Genomic DNA, 20,336 nt, shown 5'->3' on the forward strand with positions numbered 1-20,336 from the left:
CTTTAATTCAAAGGAACAAAATTATTACATTTACTGTTTTGTAATTACAGACATTTTTATGTAGTTCCCCCAAAAGTAATTGGACAAACTAACATAATTTAAAATATAAGAACAGATTTTAGTGATTAGATGAAAGTGACTGTGATAAATATGAAGTCTAAAGTCTCACTGACATCACTAGATACTGTGTTGTGGGTCTTTGCCTTCAGTTTTGTATGTAATTACTGAAACACGTGTTCTGTTGGCTTGAGAGCAGGTGTCTGCCTTGACTATTGAAGAAAATCCCATTTCTTTCTCCTGAGAAACTCTTGGGTTTCTTTTACAGTGTGCTTCGATCACTATCTATTTGCATTGTGAAGCACTGTCCAGTCAGTTCTGAAGCATCTGTCTGAATCTGAGCAGAGTATAGCCCTGTACACTTCACAATTCATTATGTTACTTCTATCATCAATAAACACTAATGACACGGTTACACTGGCAGCAACACATGCCCATGCTGTAACATTACCTTCATCATGTTTGACAGATAATGGGGTATTCTTTCAATCACGATCTGGTCCCTCCTTTCTCCGCGCTTCCACTGCAAAGTCTAATTTGACCTTCTTGTACATCAGTGTAACCAACGGGTTGCATCTTGTTGTAAACCCTCTATACTCCCCTTCTTAAATGCATCTCTTAATTGAAGAACTTAATAATGATACACATTCCACCTCAAGAGATTTCTTGACTTGGTTAGATGTTGTGAAGTTGTTTTCCTTAACCATGGTAATAATTCTGCGAACATGCATTTCAATTGTCTTCTGAGGTCTATTGTGTGTTTGATTTAAAATCCACTGAGATGGTATACACAAAATTACACAAAATCTATCTTTGTGCAACAAATTATTGACATAACTGTATTATGTCACAACTGAGTTGAGCACATTCCAGCAATAGCATGTTGGAAAACGAAGATTAATATGTGTGAATGGTTTCTCTGTGTCTCTGTGTTTGTAGTAGACTGGCACTGCTTTTTTGCCCTGTGGCAGCTTAAAAAGCCTTCAGCAACTCTGGTTGAATAAGCGGATGGATGGATGGAAGGATGGATGGATGGATGGATGGATGCTTGACATTTGTTTGCCTTACATGTTATGGTCTACAGTGTTGGTTTCCTTGTGGAAATCCATGCAACAAATGTATCACAGTGTTTTAATTAGATGGTTTCATTGATCCCTGCAGAGAATTTTTTATTGCTTTTCCACCAGCCCAGGAAGTTCAGAGGTCAGGGTCAGCAACAGTGCAGTACCCCTGCAGCTGACATAAAATCAGGGTCTTGTTTGCGACCAACATGGATGCCAAGTCATTAAAATATAGTCTACTCAACCTCAAGGTCAGGGATCTTCAAGCTTGAGTCATCAGGCTCATAGACTTTAACCTGATAGATTTTAAACCTACATTTAATTCATGTGCAATTCGTCACATGTGAAAATATAAATTAACTGATCACAGCATATGGCTTTTGCTTAATATAATGTTCTTGCAACTATAGATAAATGTTTATGCTAAACAACGTGTTTCTTGTGTTACACCCCGGCCTAGGCAACCGGGGTGCAACGCAGGAAAATAAAAATAAAGAAAATAAAACCACGAAGGCCCTCCACCAAAAATCCCAAAACGACGGTGCCTCAAACGAAAATATTAACAAACCCATCCACAACTATTTACAGCAGACTATTTATTTACAACAAAAACACCAAACTATTTACAACACGGGGGAGATCGCGACCATGACATACTGAAACACAAGGCTTAAATACATAGAAGGAGCAATCAGGGAATGGACCACAGGAGGGAAACACAGCTGGGGCAAATTAGAACTGACGAGACAGGGAAAATGTAAACTGAACACACTAAGATAACACAGACTTTCAAAGTAAAACAGGAAATACATAACAGTCACGCAAAAACAAAACACTGACACACCGAAACGTAACACTTGATATTCTCTTAAAGGTAACAAAGTCAGATCATAAGAGCCTTTATTTTCTGCAATGGCCTCTCAGGAAAAAAAATAACTGCTGACTGGATAAAGTTCTGTGAAGGGAGAAGGCTTTGTGGATGTTAAACTACAAGGAGAAAACCCATTTTCTTCCTGCACAGCCATGTCAAATAATCGGTTACAAGATTTGTCTGGAATAAAGTCATATAAGCACTGACCAGACTGGCAAAAAATATATTGGCTTTGGTAAAATAAGGGCTATTTTCATTCTGCTTTGTTAGAACAACTGTGTCTCCAGGGTTTGATTCCAGGCCGTGGTCTTTCTTTGTTTGCATGTTCTCTCCAGGTACTCCAGCTTGCTCCCACAGTCCAAACACATGCCCATCAACATGAATGTGAGTTTGAATGGTTGTCTATCTCTACGTGCTCACCTGGTGACAGATTGGTGACCTGTCTAGGGTGTAACATTGCGTCTGCTATAGGCTCCAGCCCAACTGAAAACCTGATAAAAGAACCTGGATAGAATATGGTTTAGCTACAGATGTCCTATTAAAATACAAACATGAAAAACAGACATTAAAAGAAATAAGTCAAATTAATGCACTTATGGTATGTTAAATATTCCAACGTTAAACCATATATATATATATATTATGAAGAAGATATTACAAGTGAAAATATTCTAGCACGAAGCAGAAGTAATACACAATATTTGCAAAACGATTCAATTGGTTGGACGACAAGTCAATACTGCACTTGCTGAAAGAAATGTTTTTTTACTGGCAGTTTCTTTGTAATTTGAAGTTAGGAACGATTTCAACTTATAGAGCAAAACAAATTTTTAAGTCAAATGGAACAAGAACATTTGATTTCCCAAAGTCTACAAATACGTTTGATTAAAATGAATACAATGGGATGCTGTTACAAATCAATCTGTTGTAAAACTCCTGTGGCAGCAGACCCAGTGCAGCTCATTTGGCCTCTGTCTTGTTTTTCCTTTACAGGAATTTTTGAGCTCTCTAATGGCTCTAAGTGAATTAGGTCTAATGTATCCTATTATGGTGCAATGAGGGCAGGCCAAAGTCATCAGACTCTTTATTTTGATGGATGTGGACACACAGACTCACACAACCACACATACATGCTCCCCCACCACCCCTTCCTACCTCTCTTACCACACACCTCTCCTGACTCCAAAGCACACAAACACACACCCCGAGCAGGCGGGCAGCGAGGAAGGAAGTCAATATTTGAGGAGTTGGGCTACCTGGCCTCATGGTCAAGATTTTACTGTAGGCAAACTATAGTGTTTCCTACAATGCAGCTCTCGGCTTGCTCGTCTTGAGTGTTACTGTAAGTTAACACATCATTACATTTGCGAATTCTGTTAGCTTTGGCTCTAATCTTACCCTACTGTTTAAGAAAAACCCACTCTTACTGTAAGACTTAAGAAAAACACATACTGGTGATCTGCTCTGGTGCAATGATTTCCAATGGGGGTTTTTTGCCTGGCATTCCCTCACAATCCCTTAAAATACACCCTTACTGACACCATCATACATTTTCAAAATACATGGAATCTATGACAAACTATAACGTTTACGAGGCTCACAAGTCAATACTGATTAAAATAAATACTGCTCCTATCAAGTCTGGCCATTAGCACAACCAATAACTACGCATTTCTTTGATTTACCTCAGTGTCTACATAGTATCAGTTTTATTTTTAGCTACTTATTTAATGTGTTTATTTATTACTCTGTTTTTACCTTTTTAATTGTGTTTTCAGTATGTTTTGCCAGTCTTAGGTGTGTATCTGTTACTGCTTTTAGAAAATGATGCATTGTTTTATTCACTCCCTCTGGTGTGTTTTGTTTTAGTGTCGTCTTTTTTTGTTTTTCTACCAGCTTTTTAGTGGTTTAGCAACAAGTTCACCTATCAGTTACTTTAGTTTCAATCATTAAGCCACTAGTTTGTACTTTTTTGTGAACTATTTCAACAATTGTCACTCAAATTAATGGAGATTTCAGTATGCTGTCTAATTGGTGTTTTATTGTAGTGGTTTGCAAATTTGTTTAGCAAGTAAAAAGCTGCTGGTTTAGAAACGCCAATCTCCTTTGGGACAGAAGGGGCATGTGGCTTAAAAACTCAAAGAAGGAGCCAAAAGTAGTGGGGGGTTTTTTTTTTTTGGTCTATTTGCCAAAAATATGACAATATCTTTATTCGCAAGCTTTCCGTAAAGCACGGTTACTCCTGCTAACACTCATATATTGATGCAAACATTTAAATATCACAACAGATAAATAACATGAAAATTTGTGGGAGGAGTATTTTTGCATCAACATGCTTTTGTAAATTTGACTAGCAAACACTCTGCTCCACAGCCAGGCACAATACCATAACAAGCAAACAGAGTTGTTGTGATTTGTAGGAAATAGTCATCTTTCTGAATGCACCAAAGGTCCCCTGCCTACAGCCAGGAGGTTGAATTGGACTGCTGAGTACTCCTTAACAACTCAAATATTTACAGGAAGTAGACAGAGGAAATTTGCCAACTAAGTGACAGAGCTCTAAAGTGAGCTGAGGATTTATGTGGAGCTGTGGTTTTTATTGACATTTGTATTTGATTTTAAAATGCAGGCTTTTTCCTGCTGGTATTGTGTAATCAACTTCAGATTTCTGATGGGCAAATTTTGTTCAATTGCAGCTGATTGTGAATGTTTAATTAACATTTCTTCATCATTGGTTATAAATCTATTTCTCAAGGTTGATTCTTGCTCCACAGCTATTTCATGTGTTTGGGGAAAGCTGTGAGCATACAAACATAGTGTGACCTTGGAATGCACTATGAAAGTATTCAAACTCTTGAGTTTGTATTTCTGCATGAGCCCCACACAACTGGTGTTAATTGTTGAAAGATTTTAAAACGTGAAACAGGGGAAGGGGTGGGCAGAAAAAATAAATGGTGGTTTACCTGCAAGAGGAAGCTTTAGATTTAAGGTGTGAGTACCCTGTAAAGCTGTTACTGTGATTTGCATTGAAGGGCCGTCACCTAACACCGTTAACATGCTAAGACACACAAATACAGATAGAGTCAGGAAATATTAGACAGACAAACAGCAACAGATTAGTGAAAAACAAAGACAGACAGACCTAAGTGATAAGCAAAAGGTGTACTGATGCTGTAATTTGATTTAGACTGAGACATTTGGGGATTGGAGCACATCGAAAACAAAGCTGAGGATAACAATTCATACAGTAGAAGTATTTTACATTACAAATAATTAAGACTTTCCAAAGTTTACTCAGTGACATGGTAGAAAATACTTTTAATATTAAGTATGTCAAACTGCTCGTGAAGCAGATGGGGCTAATCTCAAACTCACAGCAGTAGCCAGCAGATGTGGCAGGAAGAAAAGTAGGGAGGGAAGACTCTGGAGAGAAATCCGGGCCTTTCCTTCTGTGCATGTATGCCTGGATGATCACACCGATGAGAAATCTACAATTCAACGAGCACTTCATGTGGGCCATGCCTGGAAACCAGCCAGCTGCAGACAGAAATCTTCAAGTATCCACAGTGTGTGTCTTTGTGCATGTCTGCACATCTGTGTGTGCAAGAGACATACAAAAATGTGAGCTAAAGGAAAAGGAGGCCGCCATTTCCTAATGTTTTATTATGTCTTCAGTTTTTTGGTTTTTTTTTTACAGTACTCTTTTAAGATAGCTTTACACTGAAAATATCCCTGCAGACTAACAAGCCAGCACACTGTCATGGTCCATTCATCTATTTTTCCCCACTTCTCCAAATATGGATCAGAGGAGAGAGCAGTCTAGGAAGAGATGACCTCCTCCATTTCAGCCACCTCCTCCAGCTTTTCTGGAGGGGAAACCAAAATGTTCTTAAACCAGCTGAGAGATACAGTCACAGTCACAGTCTGTTCTGGGCTGGCTCCAAAGGCCTCCTTCCAGCTCAACATATCTCTAGCATCTCACCCAGGAGACATCCTACTCTGAACCCCGAACCACCTCAACTGAGGTGTCGCACAACATAAAAATTATTAACAGAATCAATGACAAAGGACAGTCCTGGCAGAGTGCACCTGTCACCAGGAATTAGTCTGATTTATTGCCAGCAATGCAATACAAGCTCTCACTACAGCTGAACAGGGGTCAAAGAGCCCATAACACTGAGCCCTTTAACCCATATTTCCGACGCACTGCCCAAAGTATGAACTCAAATGCTTCCTCGAGGTCTACAAAACACATGTAGATTCTTGAGAGGATAAAGAGCTGGTCCACTGATCTACAAACAGAACAGCTGCACAACATCCAGAGCCTTAAGGGACTTCAGGCAAATCAAATCAACCCCAGGGGCCTGGCTGCTGTGGAGTTTTTAATTACCTTGGTGAACTCAGCTACAGCAATGGGCAATTTATTCCCAATACAGAAGGTGCATCAGCAGGATTCAGGGGCTCCTTGAATTATTCTTTCCACCAGCTGACTAGGTTGAGTTCAGCAGCACCTGATCCCAAATGGTTAGGAAACTGCTTCCTAGTCCTGAGTCACCTGATGGGTTGCCACAATCTCCTTGAGGCTAACCAATAGTCTTGTTCCATGTCCACGGTAAATGTCCCTCACATCCAAGTTTTTTGCTTCAGCTACTGCCCTATCCTCAAATCTCCAGAGTTTCACCAGCCAACCAAGTTCCTTTCCCAACCTGTTTTATCATCCTCCCCCACCACCTGATCAACTGACAGTTCAGTTCTTCTCTTGGTGACATCCTTATGCTCGAACAGTGAGAATGAAGAACATGTGACCAGCAGAGGTCCAGTAACATAACACCAGCCAGGTTCCGATTGGGCCAGCCTATCGTGGCCCTTTCATGTCACCCAGTAGGTCAATGGCATCCCCAGAAAAGGCAACCTAAACCACCAGTGACTCCAATATGCCCGCGCGCTCTGAACTCATTCTGCACAAACAACAGTCAAAGCCAGTGCGTTGACCCAAAGATACAGGAAAGCAAGACTCTCATTCACTGGTAAAAATCCCAATGCACCGAGGGCAACTCCAGCACTGAGTAGTCCAGCCCCTCTCCAGAAGACTGGCTCCAGAACTCAAACTCTCCACTCAGGTAAGCCCAACTATATCTAGCTAATATCTCTCAGCCTCATGCACCAGCTTAGGCTCCCTCTCCACCCGAGAGGTGACATTCCATGTATCAAAATCCAGTTTCAGCAACTGGAGATCACAACCACCAAAGCCCTGACTTCTGACTGCTATGGACCCCTATGGCCTTTTCTGTATAGGTAGGCCCACATGAGGGCTAGCCCATACGGCACATTCAGGCTAGGCCTTGTGAGATAAGCCCCTCCCCCAGAACTGGATGCAGAGAGTGGCCTCAATAATCCTGTTCTGGGAGCAGTAACGAGGACCATTGTTTTCTTCGTCAAGGGGATCTTGTGAATCGCACTTACTCTAGCTTCTCACCTTGGCAGACCCTACCATGGGCAAAACAATACAATTCCTGGGACCACACAGGTTTGCACACCGCTTCACCATGATGAGGTGACACTTCATCGATTTATAGACTCATTTATATGTTTAGGTCTATAAGCATTTAGACAGTGGTAAGATATTTGTAATTTTGTACACCACCGCCAGTGAATTTGAAATCAAACTGTTAAGATATGAATAAAATGCAGACTTTCTGTTTTAATTCAAATGGGTTTAATGGCCATTTTAGAAATAGATCTGATTAAAACCTGCACTTCAATCATATCTTGATGGTTTGATTTCAAATTCACTGTGGTGGCGTACAGAGCCAAAGCTCCACAAAAAAATGTGGTCCAAGTATGTTGATCTTATAAAATGACTCCCACCAGAGCAAAACAAGAGACTACAAGAAGCTGCAAAAGTTCTCTTAAACTTAGTCATTTATGCAATGTAAATTAAATAATAGGCTATTCTTTGCAGGTGTGATTGTTTTCGTATGTCTCCTACTGCCGTACCTGACCATTTGAAACACCTCTGACTAAATTCAAATTCTTTTCAATACATGTTTTACCGACATATCACAGTAATACGCCAGTCCATCCAAACACATATTCAAAAACTGACTTAATTCCCTTTCTTTCTTGTATTCTTTCTTTTTTCTTCCTCCTTTTTCTTCAAAACAATAATCCCAATTTGGAGATGTAGTGGTTTCCATGGTGATGAGTGCAAATGGATAATAGGGCAACTGTTAACCTTTGACTGGTTAAAAGCCCCAAGCTGAGGGAGGGGAGGTAGGATAGTGGTGGGGAGTTTGCAGGGAAACACACACACACACACACACACACACACACACACACACACACACACACACACACACACACACGCACACACACTAGGATGTCAGTGAGAAAGGAAATTCGCACTCATTTCCTCCGTGTGGTTTCGGTACAAATCAACAACATCCTGTCCTTTTGTGAATCCTGCCTGCCCTCATGCTGGTTTGTGTTTCAGAGTAGGCGTTAAACCCCCCGCCGTTCTCCTACCCCTCCTCCTCCTCCTCATCTTCTCCTTTTTTTCTTTCTTTTTTTTTTAACATTGCCAGAGAGGCTGTAGTCATACCTCACATTGTTGCCGAGGAAGGAAGGGCATGTCCTTGTTCGCAATAAATGTCTTTAGCTGGAACAGGAACACAAGGGGAGCGGCTATTATGAAGTCTAATCGAGCAGAGGCATGTGACCTCCGGTATCTTGATATCCTCGTTGAGAATCCGCTGAATGAGGCAAAAAAATAAACCTCAGACGTACACTATATTTATTAAACGTTTTATATTCTCGCAGATTCTGGTATGTATTGTTTTTCTGCATCTGCATGTTTTCCATTAGACACAGGTCGCCATCCATTCGTCAGAATCAATACCAGAGATCATATCTGCCTTCAATGAAAAAAAATTAATTAATTCATTGCAGATTTGGCCCACTCATATTCCGCTCTATCGCCTTTCTGTTACCATATTATAATCATAACAACATGTAGCATCGCTGGCTTCGTATATAAATAAATTAGGGGGATAAAAGGGTGGGGGGGACATCAGAGCCCACTCTTTATGTAAATCAGGCCTGACATTGCCCTTGTGACCAAAAAAAAACCCCACCTCCTTCTCATTTCCTCGCCCCCTCCTTTTTCTTACACACACGCCTCATTCGCTATTTCTTCCCATTCATAAAAACGTAGGTATGGCGCCTGCGCAATGCTATTCGGAGTCCTCCCCATTCATAAAAATGTAACATCCGCATTTCAGCCCTCCCCAGTCGCGCGGCCCTGCCATTCACAAAAAAACAGAGAAAAAAAGACCAGGCATCTGCGCAGTGCCGTCCCTTTCCTTTCCTCTACCCTCCCATTCATAAAAACTCACTTCCCTCCCCCTCGGTGGTTGCAACATCATATCCAAAGCTCCGAGTCCACAACCGCAGTCGTCTTTTATGCACCAGCGAGTGGAGAATAGTGCGGGGCACCAGTTCGCCGTCCCCATACCTTGTTCTTATTACCCTGTAAAGTTTGGACTTATCTTTATCCATTATTCCTGGAGCTACTCGCTGCCTTGGAATAAAGCCTGTGCGTAAACGTCGCGCGCAGCGGAGAGATGAAAATTGTATCCTGAAACAACAGTAAGTGATCACCTCTCGTGTTTTTCCTTTCTTTCATCTCTAGATGTTTGTAACTAGTAAGTGTGTCACTGTAAAGAGAAACTGTTCGGTACTGTTCAGTGTTGCCTTCACTTGACTGGTCCTCTCAGTCTACTCAATCGCGTGCACTAAAACGCTCCTGCAAATTCTATTTTGCAACAAGCTGTTTCCGAGGGTTTGCAGTTTAGGTCAATATTTAACCACCGACTTTGGACCAAAAGCAAGGTGAAGGTATCAGAGATGGAGAACGACGCGTAGTCCAAACCGCCGCTTTTTTTCTTTTCTTTCTTTTTTTTAATATCAAATACGCATTTCAGCGGCTGTCGCATCGCTTCGTACATCCCCCCCCCCCCCCCCCCTTTTTTTTTTCTTGTCTTTATTTTTTTTCAAAGACACAATAAAAAGCAGCGGGGCAGACCCACACTTCAATCTCTGCGTGATTCGCCCTTCTCTCCAAAGCCTGTAGGTACGTTTATCTCTCGGGCGGTTCGGTTGCTTGTGTCCTTCTCGCTCTGCAGCGACTGCCTGGCTGGCACGCCATCGATGGTGTCAGGTGTTTATGCCATTAGTTTTTTCGTTTTAGCCCATTGGCTGCGACAAATCTTGTATTAATTTTCTACAATGCATTTGTTGTTGTTGTTGTTTTTTGCGTTTTGGTTTTTTGAGTGCCGTGGACGTATAATGTCCAGCTTTACACACACAGCTACGCACCGAACAGCCGCCTATCAAAACGACTCTACATTCCAGTGTCTGGTGGCACGCAATGTACCATTTCCTTTATTAAGCTTGTGTGTTTTTTTTACATTTTACAAAAACTGTTTGAATACCTGCTTATAACGCCTATATAAACATGCTATTTGTGTAAGTCGAGCTGCCGCCTCCGGTTTTTATGACTCAGTCATTGACATGTAGGGAGGGACGCGCACACACATAGACACACACACGCACACATTCGGGCTTGCACACGCATAGTTCCGGCTTGGAGCTTATAATAGTCTAGATTTGACGATCACAAGCGCTTGTGTCGGTGCCAGCTATGTCGCAACAGGTTTCTCAACCGGGCTTCTGAAAATATGAGGAATGGGAGAATCACACTGACAGCTGACGGTCAAGCAAAGCTGTGTCTACCACTGATACATTTACGAAAAAATAATACAGATGTATATATTTGCTGGGTGATGTGCGCAAGCCCAATAAATCACAAGACGAGCATAATCAAACGAAAATGATCTGAACAAGCTGATTTTTTCGTCGGTATATTTTGTTATAAGGTAACCCAAATGAATACTGTAGACAGTAGGTCGGTGAGCTGCTTTTCGTCAATATATATGTAAATAAAATGGATAAAATAAATCTGCCGAGCGCTCATTGATGAAACGGATGAAACCGATTTCTTTCAGCCTCACCATGACTGGAGCGTCTTGATTCATGCTCGCAACACCGAGTGCAGCCAGCAGCCCATTCACAAAAAACTGCAGTTCATAAAATCAGCCCCATTCACAAATCCCAGGGTCTGATCTCTGATTCAGATTCGTGTTTATGCAGTTTGCACACTGACAGATCAAATTTAAAAATACAACATTAGGTCAACTTGTATTACATGAAATAGCTGTGATTCTATAAAAAGACCTAATTTCCTTTGCCTCTTGCATTCATTTAGTCACCGTTGAAGTCTCTTTTCTGGCAACCTTCTTGTTACTTTGCCTTGTTTTGCATCTTTGAGTCTTTTGCATGCAAACCCTGCTCTCTGGTGCTCCCTGCTCTTTGGAGGGGAGGCAGTGAGAGCCCAACTTCTATTGTTCTAATGTCAAAGTTAGAATGGAGGAGGCTTAGACTGAATACCCTGTCGGTATTCAGTCTAAAAATCACCATGGTTTGGAAACTCTACATTCAAATAATTGCAAAGATCCGGTCTGGAGAAAAAAAAGATTTCTATGGAGAGACTTGTTTTAAAGATTCAGTATTTGTTTTCTGTGAAGTGAACTACTTATATCAAATGTCACGTTCGCATGCTGTTAGAGGTGTTGATCTGACATCTAACCATCTTTAATTCTCTAGTTTATTGCCATTTTTTTTTATATTTTAAGATGAGATTAGTCTTAAATGTCTCTTTTGTATCTGTTTCTGCAGTATTGCTAAATGCTGCTTTAGAGAGAAGTCGAGGCACCAGCCTACATATGGAGTCCAGGGTTCCCCACCACATCCCCGGAGTGTCCTCCTCCCTCATATCTCAACCCCTGCTGGACAGTCGTGTGCCCTACGGTCGTCTTCAGCACCCTGTCACTATTTACCCCATCGACCAGATAAAGTCATCACACGTGGAGAACGATTACATTGACAGCCCTGCTGTTGTTTCTCAGCAGCCTCCCAGCCAGAAATCTTTGAACCCAAGAATCACCTGGCTAGGTCAGAATCAAGAAGCCTTTCTTGGTGCAAACCACAACCATCATCACAATCACCAACACCAACCTCCCCAGCATAGTAGGTGCGAGCCCCACCTTCATCAGGACACCACCACCCACCCTTGGATTTCCTTCAGTGGAAGGCCCAGCTCTATCAGCAGCAGCAGCAGTACCTCATCTGACCAGAGGCTGCTGGAACACGCTGCGCCCACTCCAACAGTGGACCACCACCCTAAATTGCACCCTCACCCCGGCCCCATCAGTACAATCACTACCCAAACTCCAGGCTGCTTCAGTTCCTCAGAATCTAAGGTCCTCACTTCTTCCTCCTCTGCTTCGTCCTGCTCCTCCTCCTCTAAATCCCTTGACCTCAAGTCCGCAAAGATGCCTGTGGGAGGTGTATGCTCCGTTGGAGGTCAGCAAGGGTTGGCAGTGATTCCTTCCTCTCCGACCGAGAAGAAGCACCTCCTTCTTTGCGAGCACTGTGGGAAGTGCAGGTGCACAGAATGCACACTTCCCCGAACCCTTCCTTCTTGCTGGGTCTGCAACCAGGAGTGCCTGTGCTCTGCTCAGAGCATGGTAGATACCGCCACCTGCATGTGCCTGGTCAAAGGGATCTTCTACCACTGCACCGAAGACGAGGATGATGAGGGCTCCTGTGCCGACAAGCCCTGCTCGTGCTCGCAGGCCAACTGTTGTGCACGCTGGTCCTTCATGGCTGCCCTTTCTTTCGTCCTGCCTTGCCTGGTTTGCTATCTACCAGCGATGGGCCTAGCCAAACTGGGACAGAAATGTTATGACAATATTAGCAGGCCTGGCTGCCGCTGTAAAAACTCACAGAGCGGCGTGAGTGTCCCCGTGTGTAAAAGTGGAGCCACAGAAGCAAAATCTGGCACTCTGGAGAAGCAGCAGCAGGGATCATGATAGTGGACCAAACTGTGTGGTGGTGACCTTGCTAAAAAAAAAAAAAAAAAAAGTGGACTGGACTATACCATACTTGTTTGCTCTCTATGGATTGGACAATCCAACACCAACCCATTAAACTATCCCGTTAAACTGCTGGAAGATGACTTATGTAAAACAAAGGTACAAAGATGTTTAATAGGGTGTATGATCAAAAATGGGCCTTATATGAGGGAGGTGGCAAGTAGGAATAGCCAACAGGCCCTCTGAGATGTTTTTGTTCTTCTTTGTAAGAGTGACAAAAGAACAAGAGACAAGCTTGTGGGACTGGTATTTGTGTTTTGCGAAGATGGCCGTAGGCACAAAGTCATTGTACCTCTCTGCTGCTCAATATTTCTCAGCTAATTTTGTAATGCTTACTAAACAGAAGCTGGTTGCTGATCCACAGAATACATAGAAATTATTGATGGATGGTTAATATCTATACTTAGCCCCCACCCCCCACTCCCCACCCCAACCCAAAAGCACAGCCCAGCGTTAAACATGAAAACAAGTGATTATCTATAGCGTGGTTTCAATGACAGGCCATTGCAGGAGTGAAACTAACACTTTTAACTACTCACTCGCTCCAAGGTTATCGTGGCCACCAATCTTTTAGCGTTTCCCCTCTCTTACACCTGAAAGATGCTACCTTGGTATTGCTAACATTTGATCTCCATTGAGTTTTTATGTCCAGAGTGGAGCTGTAAAAACAAACCTTTCTAGACTTTAAAATAATAGCAATTCCCCTTAACTCTCACCATGTATTGTGCATAAGCAGTTGAGATGATCACCTTACAGTGTGTTTTCCACTACGAGGTGGTGAAGCCTAGACATTCTCAAATATTTTGAATGCTGTTCACCAGTCACCTTTGACATAATGCATGTCATGACTTGCATGCTTTAGTCTAATGGTTACCCACTGTACTAGAAGTCGATTTGTAGTAGAGAAATGTGTTTAAAGAAAAAAAAAAGTAAAGTACACTCAACCTTCTCAGGGACAGTTACAGTAATCCTCTCTAGAACTTGGCCTACACCGCATGTTGATTACTAAACTGCCTAAGAGCCTGGTCTACTTCCTCTTTGCACAAAAAAAACAAAAAGGCAAAGAAATATTTAGGGGCAAAAAGGCAAGAGTGAATCATTTAAAACGAGTAAGCTAAGCTAGAGACAAACTGGCCAGAAAAAAGTGTTTCCAGACGAGAGGGGGTGCAAGTGATAGAGAGCAAAGAGGGGGAAGAGAAGGCATAGCAAAGTCGCTGTTGTGTATGTCTGCAGTCAGCCTTTGTAGAGTAAACCTGCCACTTGCACAACCTTTTTAGGAAGACGCAAACCCCTTAAAGGATGTACTAAAGCACAGTATTAACCACCTCAGCTATCTCACATTACGTTGGTGTGCACTACATTTAGTCCCCACCCCACTGCCCCCACACACAGAGCGTCTTCATCACGTTTAAATCATTATGCCGCGTAGCTGCATACGTTGAATAGCCTCTTTTTTTAATTCTTAAAGTCTATTTTTGTGGCTTGCGTGACATTTTTAGGACTTTGCCAAAGGAAGCTGTTATACAGTAGCATGCTTTTCCTGTCAGAATGATCACAGTCACGCCAGTCTGGCCACGTGGTGTTGACGGCAGCTGGTCATTATTAAAGGTGGGCTGCCCTTTAATACAGATGGCCATTTCCGTTTGGCATAAAAGCGTACTGTCTTTGCGACTCCATAACACACATCTCTGCTTCACATCGGACCTGTGACTTTCATTAGGGTGCCTAACTTTGCTTTTACTTGTACTTGTCTAGCTGCACAAAGCTATCAGACGGGGGGAAAGGGAGGGAAAAAACACACATGGTCCTTAGTCTTTAATGTATGAGGCAATATTTTCAAAACCTAGCAATTCAGCCTGAGAGAAAAGGTGCCAAAATGGGATTGGTCGCGGGACTGGGCAAATGCCTGGTCGTCTCTAGGTGGGCAGCAAAAATCACAAATGTTTTGACAATATATTTAGTACTAGAGCTATGCAGGTGAAATGTTATTTGCTGTAAATAGTTTCACAACATTTGTGTTCTTTAGAAGACACTTTTAAATGTCCTTGAAAGATTGCATGGTACATTATAGCTACGATTCAGTACAAAATATATAGAGAATATATTAGATATATATTTTGAGGGTAAGAATACGATGTTTTTGTGGTTGTGAGGAAAAGGAAAAAAGGAGAGTTTCAAGAAGAAGGTTGGGGAAAGGGGTAACAGAAATAACAGACGTTTCTATTACTAGCACTTGATTTAGAAAAGTGTGCCCGGCAATAAATTAAAGAAGAAAAAAAAAGGAGAAGAAGCAGAAAAAAAACTCCTGCTGTTTATGCTATCCATGGCTCATTAGCAGTCGAGAGGCTAAGCTAATTCCCTGGTTCCTCTCCGAGTCCTAAAGACTGTGGACTCATTGAATCCACACAGGGAGCACAATCTACCCCCATCAGCCCATTTCCTGCCGTTACTCCTCGGTGTTTCAGCTCCCTCTTTTTCTCTTCTTGCTTTTCTTTCTTCCTCGCTTCTCTCTTTCCTGCCCCGAGAAATTGCCCAACAAACATCCCTGACCTTCCATGATTGACAAACACAGCTGCTGTGCATAAACTTGTCATACCACAGAGACATGGAAAGACATGTCTGTCTCTCTTTCACTCTCGACTTGGTTTTTCCTCTCCAGTTGTGTTCTGCGCCATCTCTTCTCACCAGAGGACATTTATTTCCAACAGTTGCTGCCTTTTTTCTTTTCTTCTTTTGCTGTTACTCAGCTCCATCACTGCAAAAGCAATGCTCCTAACTTCATGTTGGCTTTATACAATCACGTGCTCGCTATCCTGTTTAAGGTGTGGAATAATCATCCAACAGCTCAAACATTAAAACCTTTTCTTTACGCTGTGACTTTTACACACCAATCCCCCTGTGTGTCATTCATTTGTGAACACGGTTTTCTTTTCTTTTCCTTTTTTCTTTTTTTTTTTTATTTAAACCCAAACAAGAGGAAAGGTCTCAAACAGTTGGGTGATGCTACTCCATTCTTTTATACCTTTACAATGTCATTGTTGGGTATTGAGAAACAAGATCTGTGCTTTTGTTTTGTGTAGATATAACAAAAAGACAAAAATCTCATATAAAAGGTTCCCTTTATAGATATATTTATTTTGAAGTTCTATTTTATATAGTATTTATTTAGATGCCAACTTTTTGTTTGTGAAGAAAGCTTATGTCGAAATGGAATGTACATTGACAATGGAAATATATATTGTTAAATATACCGAGCTGTTTGTGTCGTTACTGTTTCAACTACATAACACAGACACACACTTATACACCGTGCCATCATAACGATCATAAACCCAGAGGATTTATACTAATATGAATTATTACCACTAAAAAAGTTGACTTATACTGACATAAAGATAGCAGCACCAACAAACTATTATCCCCCCCCCCAGTGGCTCTATGCCCCTCTAGTGGGGTCTGCCCCACAGTTTGAGCCACTACTTCAATGTAAAAAATATATTATATACTGCTTCATTTCTGACCCAAAGTTTCCGCTACTCAAAGTTAATCGTTTTCTTCTTTTTGGCTGCTCCCTTTAGGGGTCGCCACAGCGGATCATCTGCCTCGATCTGACCCTGTCCCTAGCATCCTCCTCTTGGGCACCAACCCCATTACTCACAGTAGTGCTGCATGTGTACATCCCAAAAAGGTTGATATGCTTCTGTAGGTCAAGATTTCCATCTACCGGTCACTGTTTACAAACCTAAGGTGAATTTTAAAAGTTAATGAAACCCTCAATCTGGAGCTAGATGATTTTCAATAAATACAGTTGGGGTTTTTTTGCTCTTGACATACATACTTGAGTTCAATAGAACTCAAGCTACAAGTGGACTACAAATGAAACCAGAAAGCATCTGCTACCAAACAGTTTGGTGAATCACATGCACATATCTAAACAGGAGATAGGTTTGTATGTGGGTTTTTTTTTTAACTGCTTACAATAGCAACCGATCACTTATAAGCTGAATTTGAAGATTTTTTTTTAACATTATGCAGTCTGTAAAAGACCAGCGAGGCGCTTTAGTCTCTTTATTTCAACAGTTCAAATTCCCGAGGTCTCCCTTCCTGTGTCTGAATAGGTCGCTCTCTATAAAACACTGGTAGAGCAGCAAAGGCCAAATAAATCTGTATGACCTTAAACAGAAAGAAAACATTACATAAGGAACAGGAAATGATCCGCAGACCCCTCAGGACGACGTAACATGAGACAGGAACTAGTCAGGATGCTTAATTCATATCAGAGCTTGATGACTGCAGTGTGTGTGTGTGTGCAGGTTTAAATGTGTGTTTGACTTGTAGGTTAAACTCACTTCCTTTTAGTTTGAAGGGGTGGTCTGTTATAATCTGGATGTGTAACATTCCTTTCTCTCAAAAGCGCCACCTTATAAAGCCAGAGCACATACGGCTTCTTCCTGTCACACACACCTACACACACATTGTTGTCATCCCCCAACCCCCTCCCCCAGAACACCTGTGCTGCTCTTACCTTTTGGTGTTCTTCCTCCCTTTACGCAACCCCCCAGCTCCCAACCCCTCCACCTCCCGCGCATGTACTCGTGTACTGGGTGTTCACCTGGATGCACCTGGGAGAGGAAAGTGAATGAATTACAACAGAGTTTGTTAGGAGGAGAAGAGAAGAGAAGAGAAGAGAAGAGAAGAGAAGAGAAGAGAAGAGAAGAGAAGAGAAGAGAAGAGAAGAGAAGGGCCTGGCCTTCCAGCATCACATAAAGAAGATGTTTCCGCTGTAAAAGCCCTGCAGGCGCTGCTGTGTCTGCTCCAACAGGTGAGATCAGAGACCAACCTGCCTGTTTACCTGCCGGTCTGTCAGCACCCACCTGGGACAGCACACACACACACACACACACACACACACACACACACACACACACACACACACACACACACACACACACACACCTGCATTTGACTTCCTCCACACCTACATTGTCATCTCCACCCTATCAGGCCACATACATATCATCAACACAGGAAGCTGCAGCACAGGCAAGTGGAAAAGAAAGCATTTATTATCAGCTAGTACTATGACACAGCCTAGATTCAGTGAAGAACCCATCCCGGGTCGGAAACTGTGCATGCAAATAATTATTTGTGCTGTGGTTTGGCTTGCTGTGCTACAAAAAGGTTGGGTTTACCACAGAAGACAATGCAAGGACAGCAGCCAGAAACTGGTTGAAACTAATATTTCAAAGTTTTTGAATGTTTACAGTGCTTTTTTTTTAAGTTGTTAAGCTGTGCAAGTGAGAGAAACTAGTACAAGATTCAGGTCCTCTTGTTCTGCTTCATTTGCAATGTAATTGTTCAGTCGCAAGAATAAGGTCGTCACACCCAGCACACACAAACACATCATCATGTTGTAGTAGTTCTGTTGTGTGGGTCTTTTCTCACACAAGCAGGCTAATCAAAATAATGTAATAACACATAGAATAGATTTCATAACCAAGTGCAACCCTTGTTATTATATAAAAGGAGAATACGGGGAAACAGAGGGATTTTTATCTATGTATATTGTAAAAATGTGCTAGCGGCCCTCAGGCTGCCAGGGACTTTGTTCCAGCTAGTCACGTGATCAAGTGTGTGCACTGGTTTAAAGCGTCACTGAAAGCAGAAGTTGCGCTGCAATAACACAGGACAAAGGGATCATCAGGTGTGACATCCAGGTGGTATAATCTGACTTGAACCATCCCACATTTGTCTTCTTATCGGCTGCATTTCACAACCAGCAGAACTTGCTAAGTCATTGTATCAGCACACACTGATGTGACCTGAGATACCACTTAAAGGGATAAACCAACTTTTTTTTGTTTTCTTTCCAGTGTGAATCTGCATTTAGGTAACATATGTTAGACTAATTATTTAAGGCCGTGGGGGAAACCGCATGCCAGTTTCCTGCTATGAATGATGTTTCCCCTCAGCTGGTCTCCGAATCTGTTTGAGATTTTCAAGAAGCTAGCTGTAATTTCGACTCTCCCGCACTTATGTGCTTCAAGTTACCTCAAGTAAATCCCCTGCAGTTTGCTGTTTAGATGACATATTGCAAAAGCCATTTTCACATCTGGTGTAGCGCTCAAGCAGACCCCCGCGCACCACTGACAACCCATAGATACACACACACAGTTACACACTTCCCTCTCTTCCTCTTCTGTGCAGCTCATTTCTTCACTCCTCTCATTCTCTGTTTTATACATACAAAAATACAAAAAAGGGAAAACATGTGAAAAATGTGTGTGACATGTATGTATATTTAATTAATCAGGATTAAATTAAGGTAGACTCTCTTTACCCGTGCACACAGAGGCCATAGTGTTCTCCTTACCTCAATCATTTATTTACCAGGTTTATTTACATTATAAATCAACATTATCTTTATGGTATGGATGAAATAAGACAGTGGCTACATATGCATGTTCATATATAACTTGCATACATAGCAAGTGCATTTTTGTCCCCTATCAAACATGCACAGTATCTCTTCCTCTGTCCCCTCCAGTCCTTCTCTCTTCTTTCCTTTGTGGAATTTGACAGTAAAATTAGCTTAAGTGCGGCTTGAAGAAAAACACACATTTCAGCACTTGGGAAGTAGCAGGGATAGCATAGAAGAGAGGACTGGGAGCTGGTGGGAGAGACGGAGGTGGACAACAGGGAGAAAAGGTTGTCTGGGAAGCTTGACCAAAACAGTCAATAAAAGCTGTGATAAACATATTATACACATTGCAATAAATAAAACTATATTTTTGTTGAAAGCTTCCAACTTGACAAGTATTGTAAAAAATCGAAATAGTTTTCACTTTCACTAGCATGCCAATAAAATAAAATAAAATAATCTAAAATTTCCAAATTCGTCACTTAAGTGTTCTTATGGGCCCAAAATAGGCCAATGACAGAAAAAAAGGCAGAAAGAAGAAGAGAAAAGAGAGATTAGCCACAATTTTTAATGCCACAGTTGCCTGCCTACCAGCAAGTCAACCGGGCAGTCAGCCTGTCCACCATGAAGCCAGTTACCCAGCCAGCAAACAAGCCAACCGGCCCGTTTCATTCAGTGGGACCACTGGCACGGGACCAAGTAATGCCACTAAACAAAGAGCTACTGTCTTGCATCACTTCCCCTCAGAGAGGCCAACCAGGCTGCAGCCTCTTATCACCAGGCACTGCCACTCTAAAGCACACCAAGGCCTCCGCCACACCGACCTCTTTACTGCTTTCTGGTACAGCCTTCTCCCATTATACTAACCCTGA

At 42.0% G+C, this 20,336-nt stretch overlaps 1 protein-coding gene across 1 annotated transcript; it reads left to right on the forward strand.

Annotated features, from left to right (window-relative positions):
• The first annotated feature begins 9,352 nt into the window (after nt 1-9,352).
• Nucleotides 9,353-16,289, forward strand: spry4 (sprouty homolog 4 (Drosophila)). Its single transcript, XM_085289503.1, has 2 exons — nt 9,353-9,636; nt 11,785-16,289. The coding sequence occupies exon 2, from the start codon at nt 11,832-11,834 to the stop codon at nt 12,978-12,980; it is 1,149 nt and encodes a 382-aa protein (XP_085145629.1). The 5' UTR covers nt 9,353-9,636; nt 11,785-11,831; the 3' UTR covers nt 12,981-16,289.
• The last annotated feature ends 4,047 nt before the right edge of the window (nt 16,290-20,336 follow it).

The sequence above is a fragment of the Mchenga conophoros genome, linkage group LG10 (assembly GCF_057382185.1).
Source record: "Mchenga conophoros isolate Kocher_MC1m ecotype Shallow Benthic linkage group LG10, M_conophoros_male_GT1.1, whole genome shotgun sequence".
NCBI classification, from domain to species: Eukaryota; Metazoa; Chordata; class Actinopteri; order Cichliformes; family Cichlidae; genus Mchenga; species Mchenga conophoros.

Bases quoted from the DNA above. Each gene is read 5' to 3' on its own strand.
- spry4 (XM_085289503.1), top strand. From the start codon at position 11,832: ATGGAGTCCAGGGTTCCCCACCACATCCCCGGAGTGTCCTCCTCCCTC.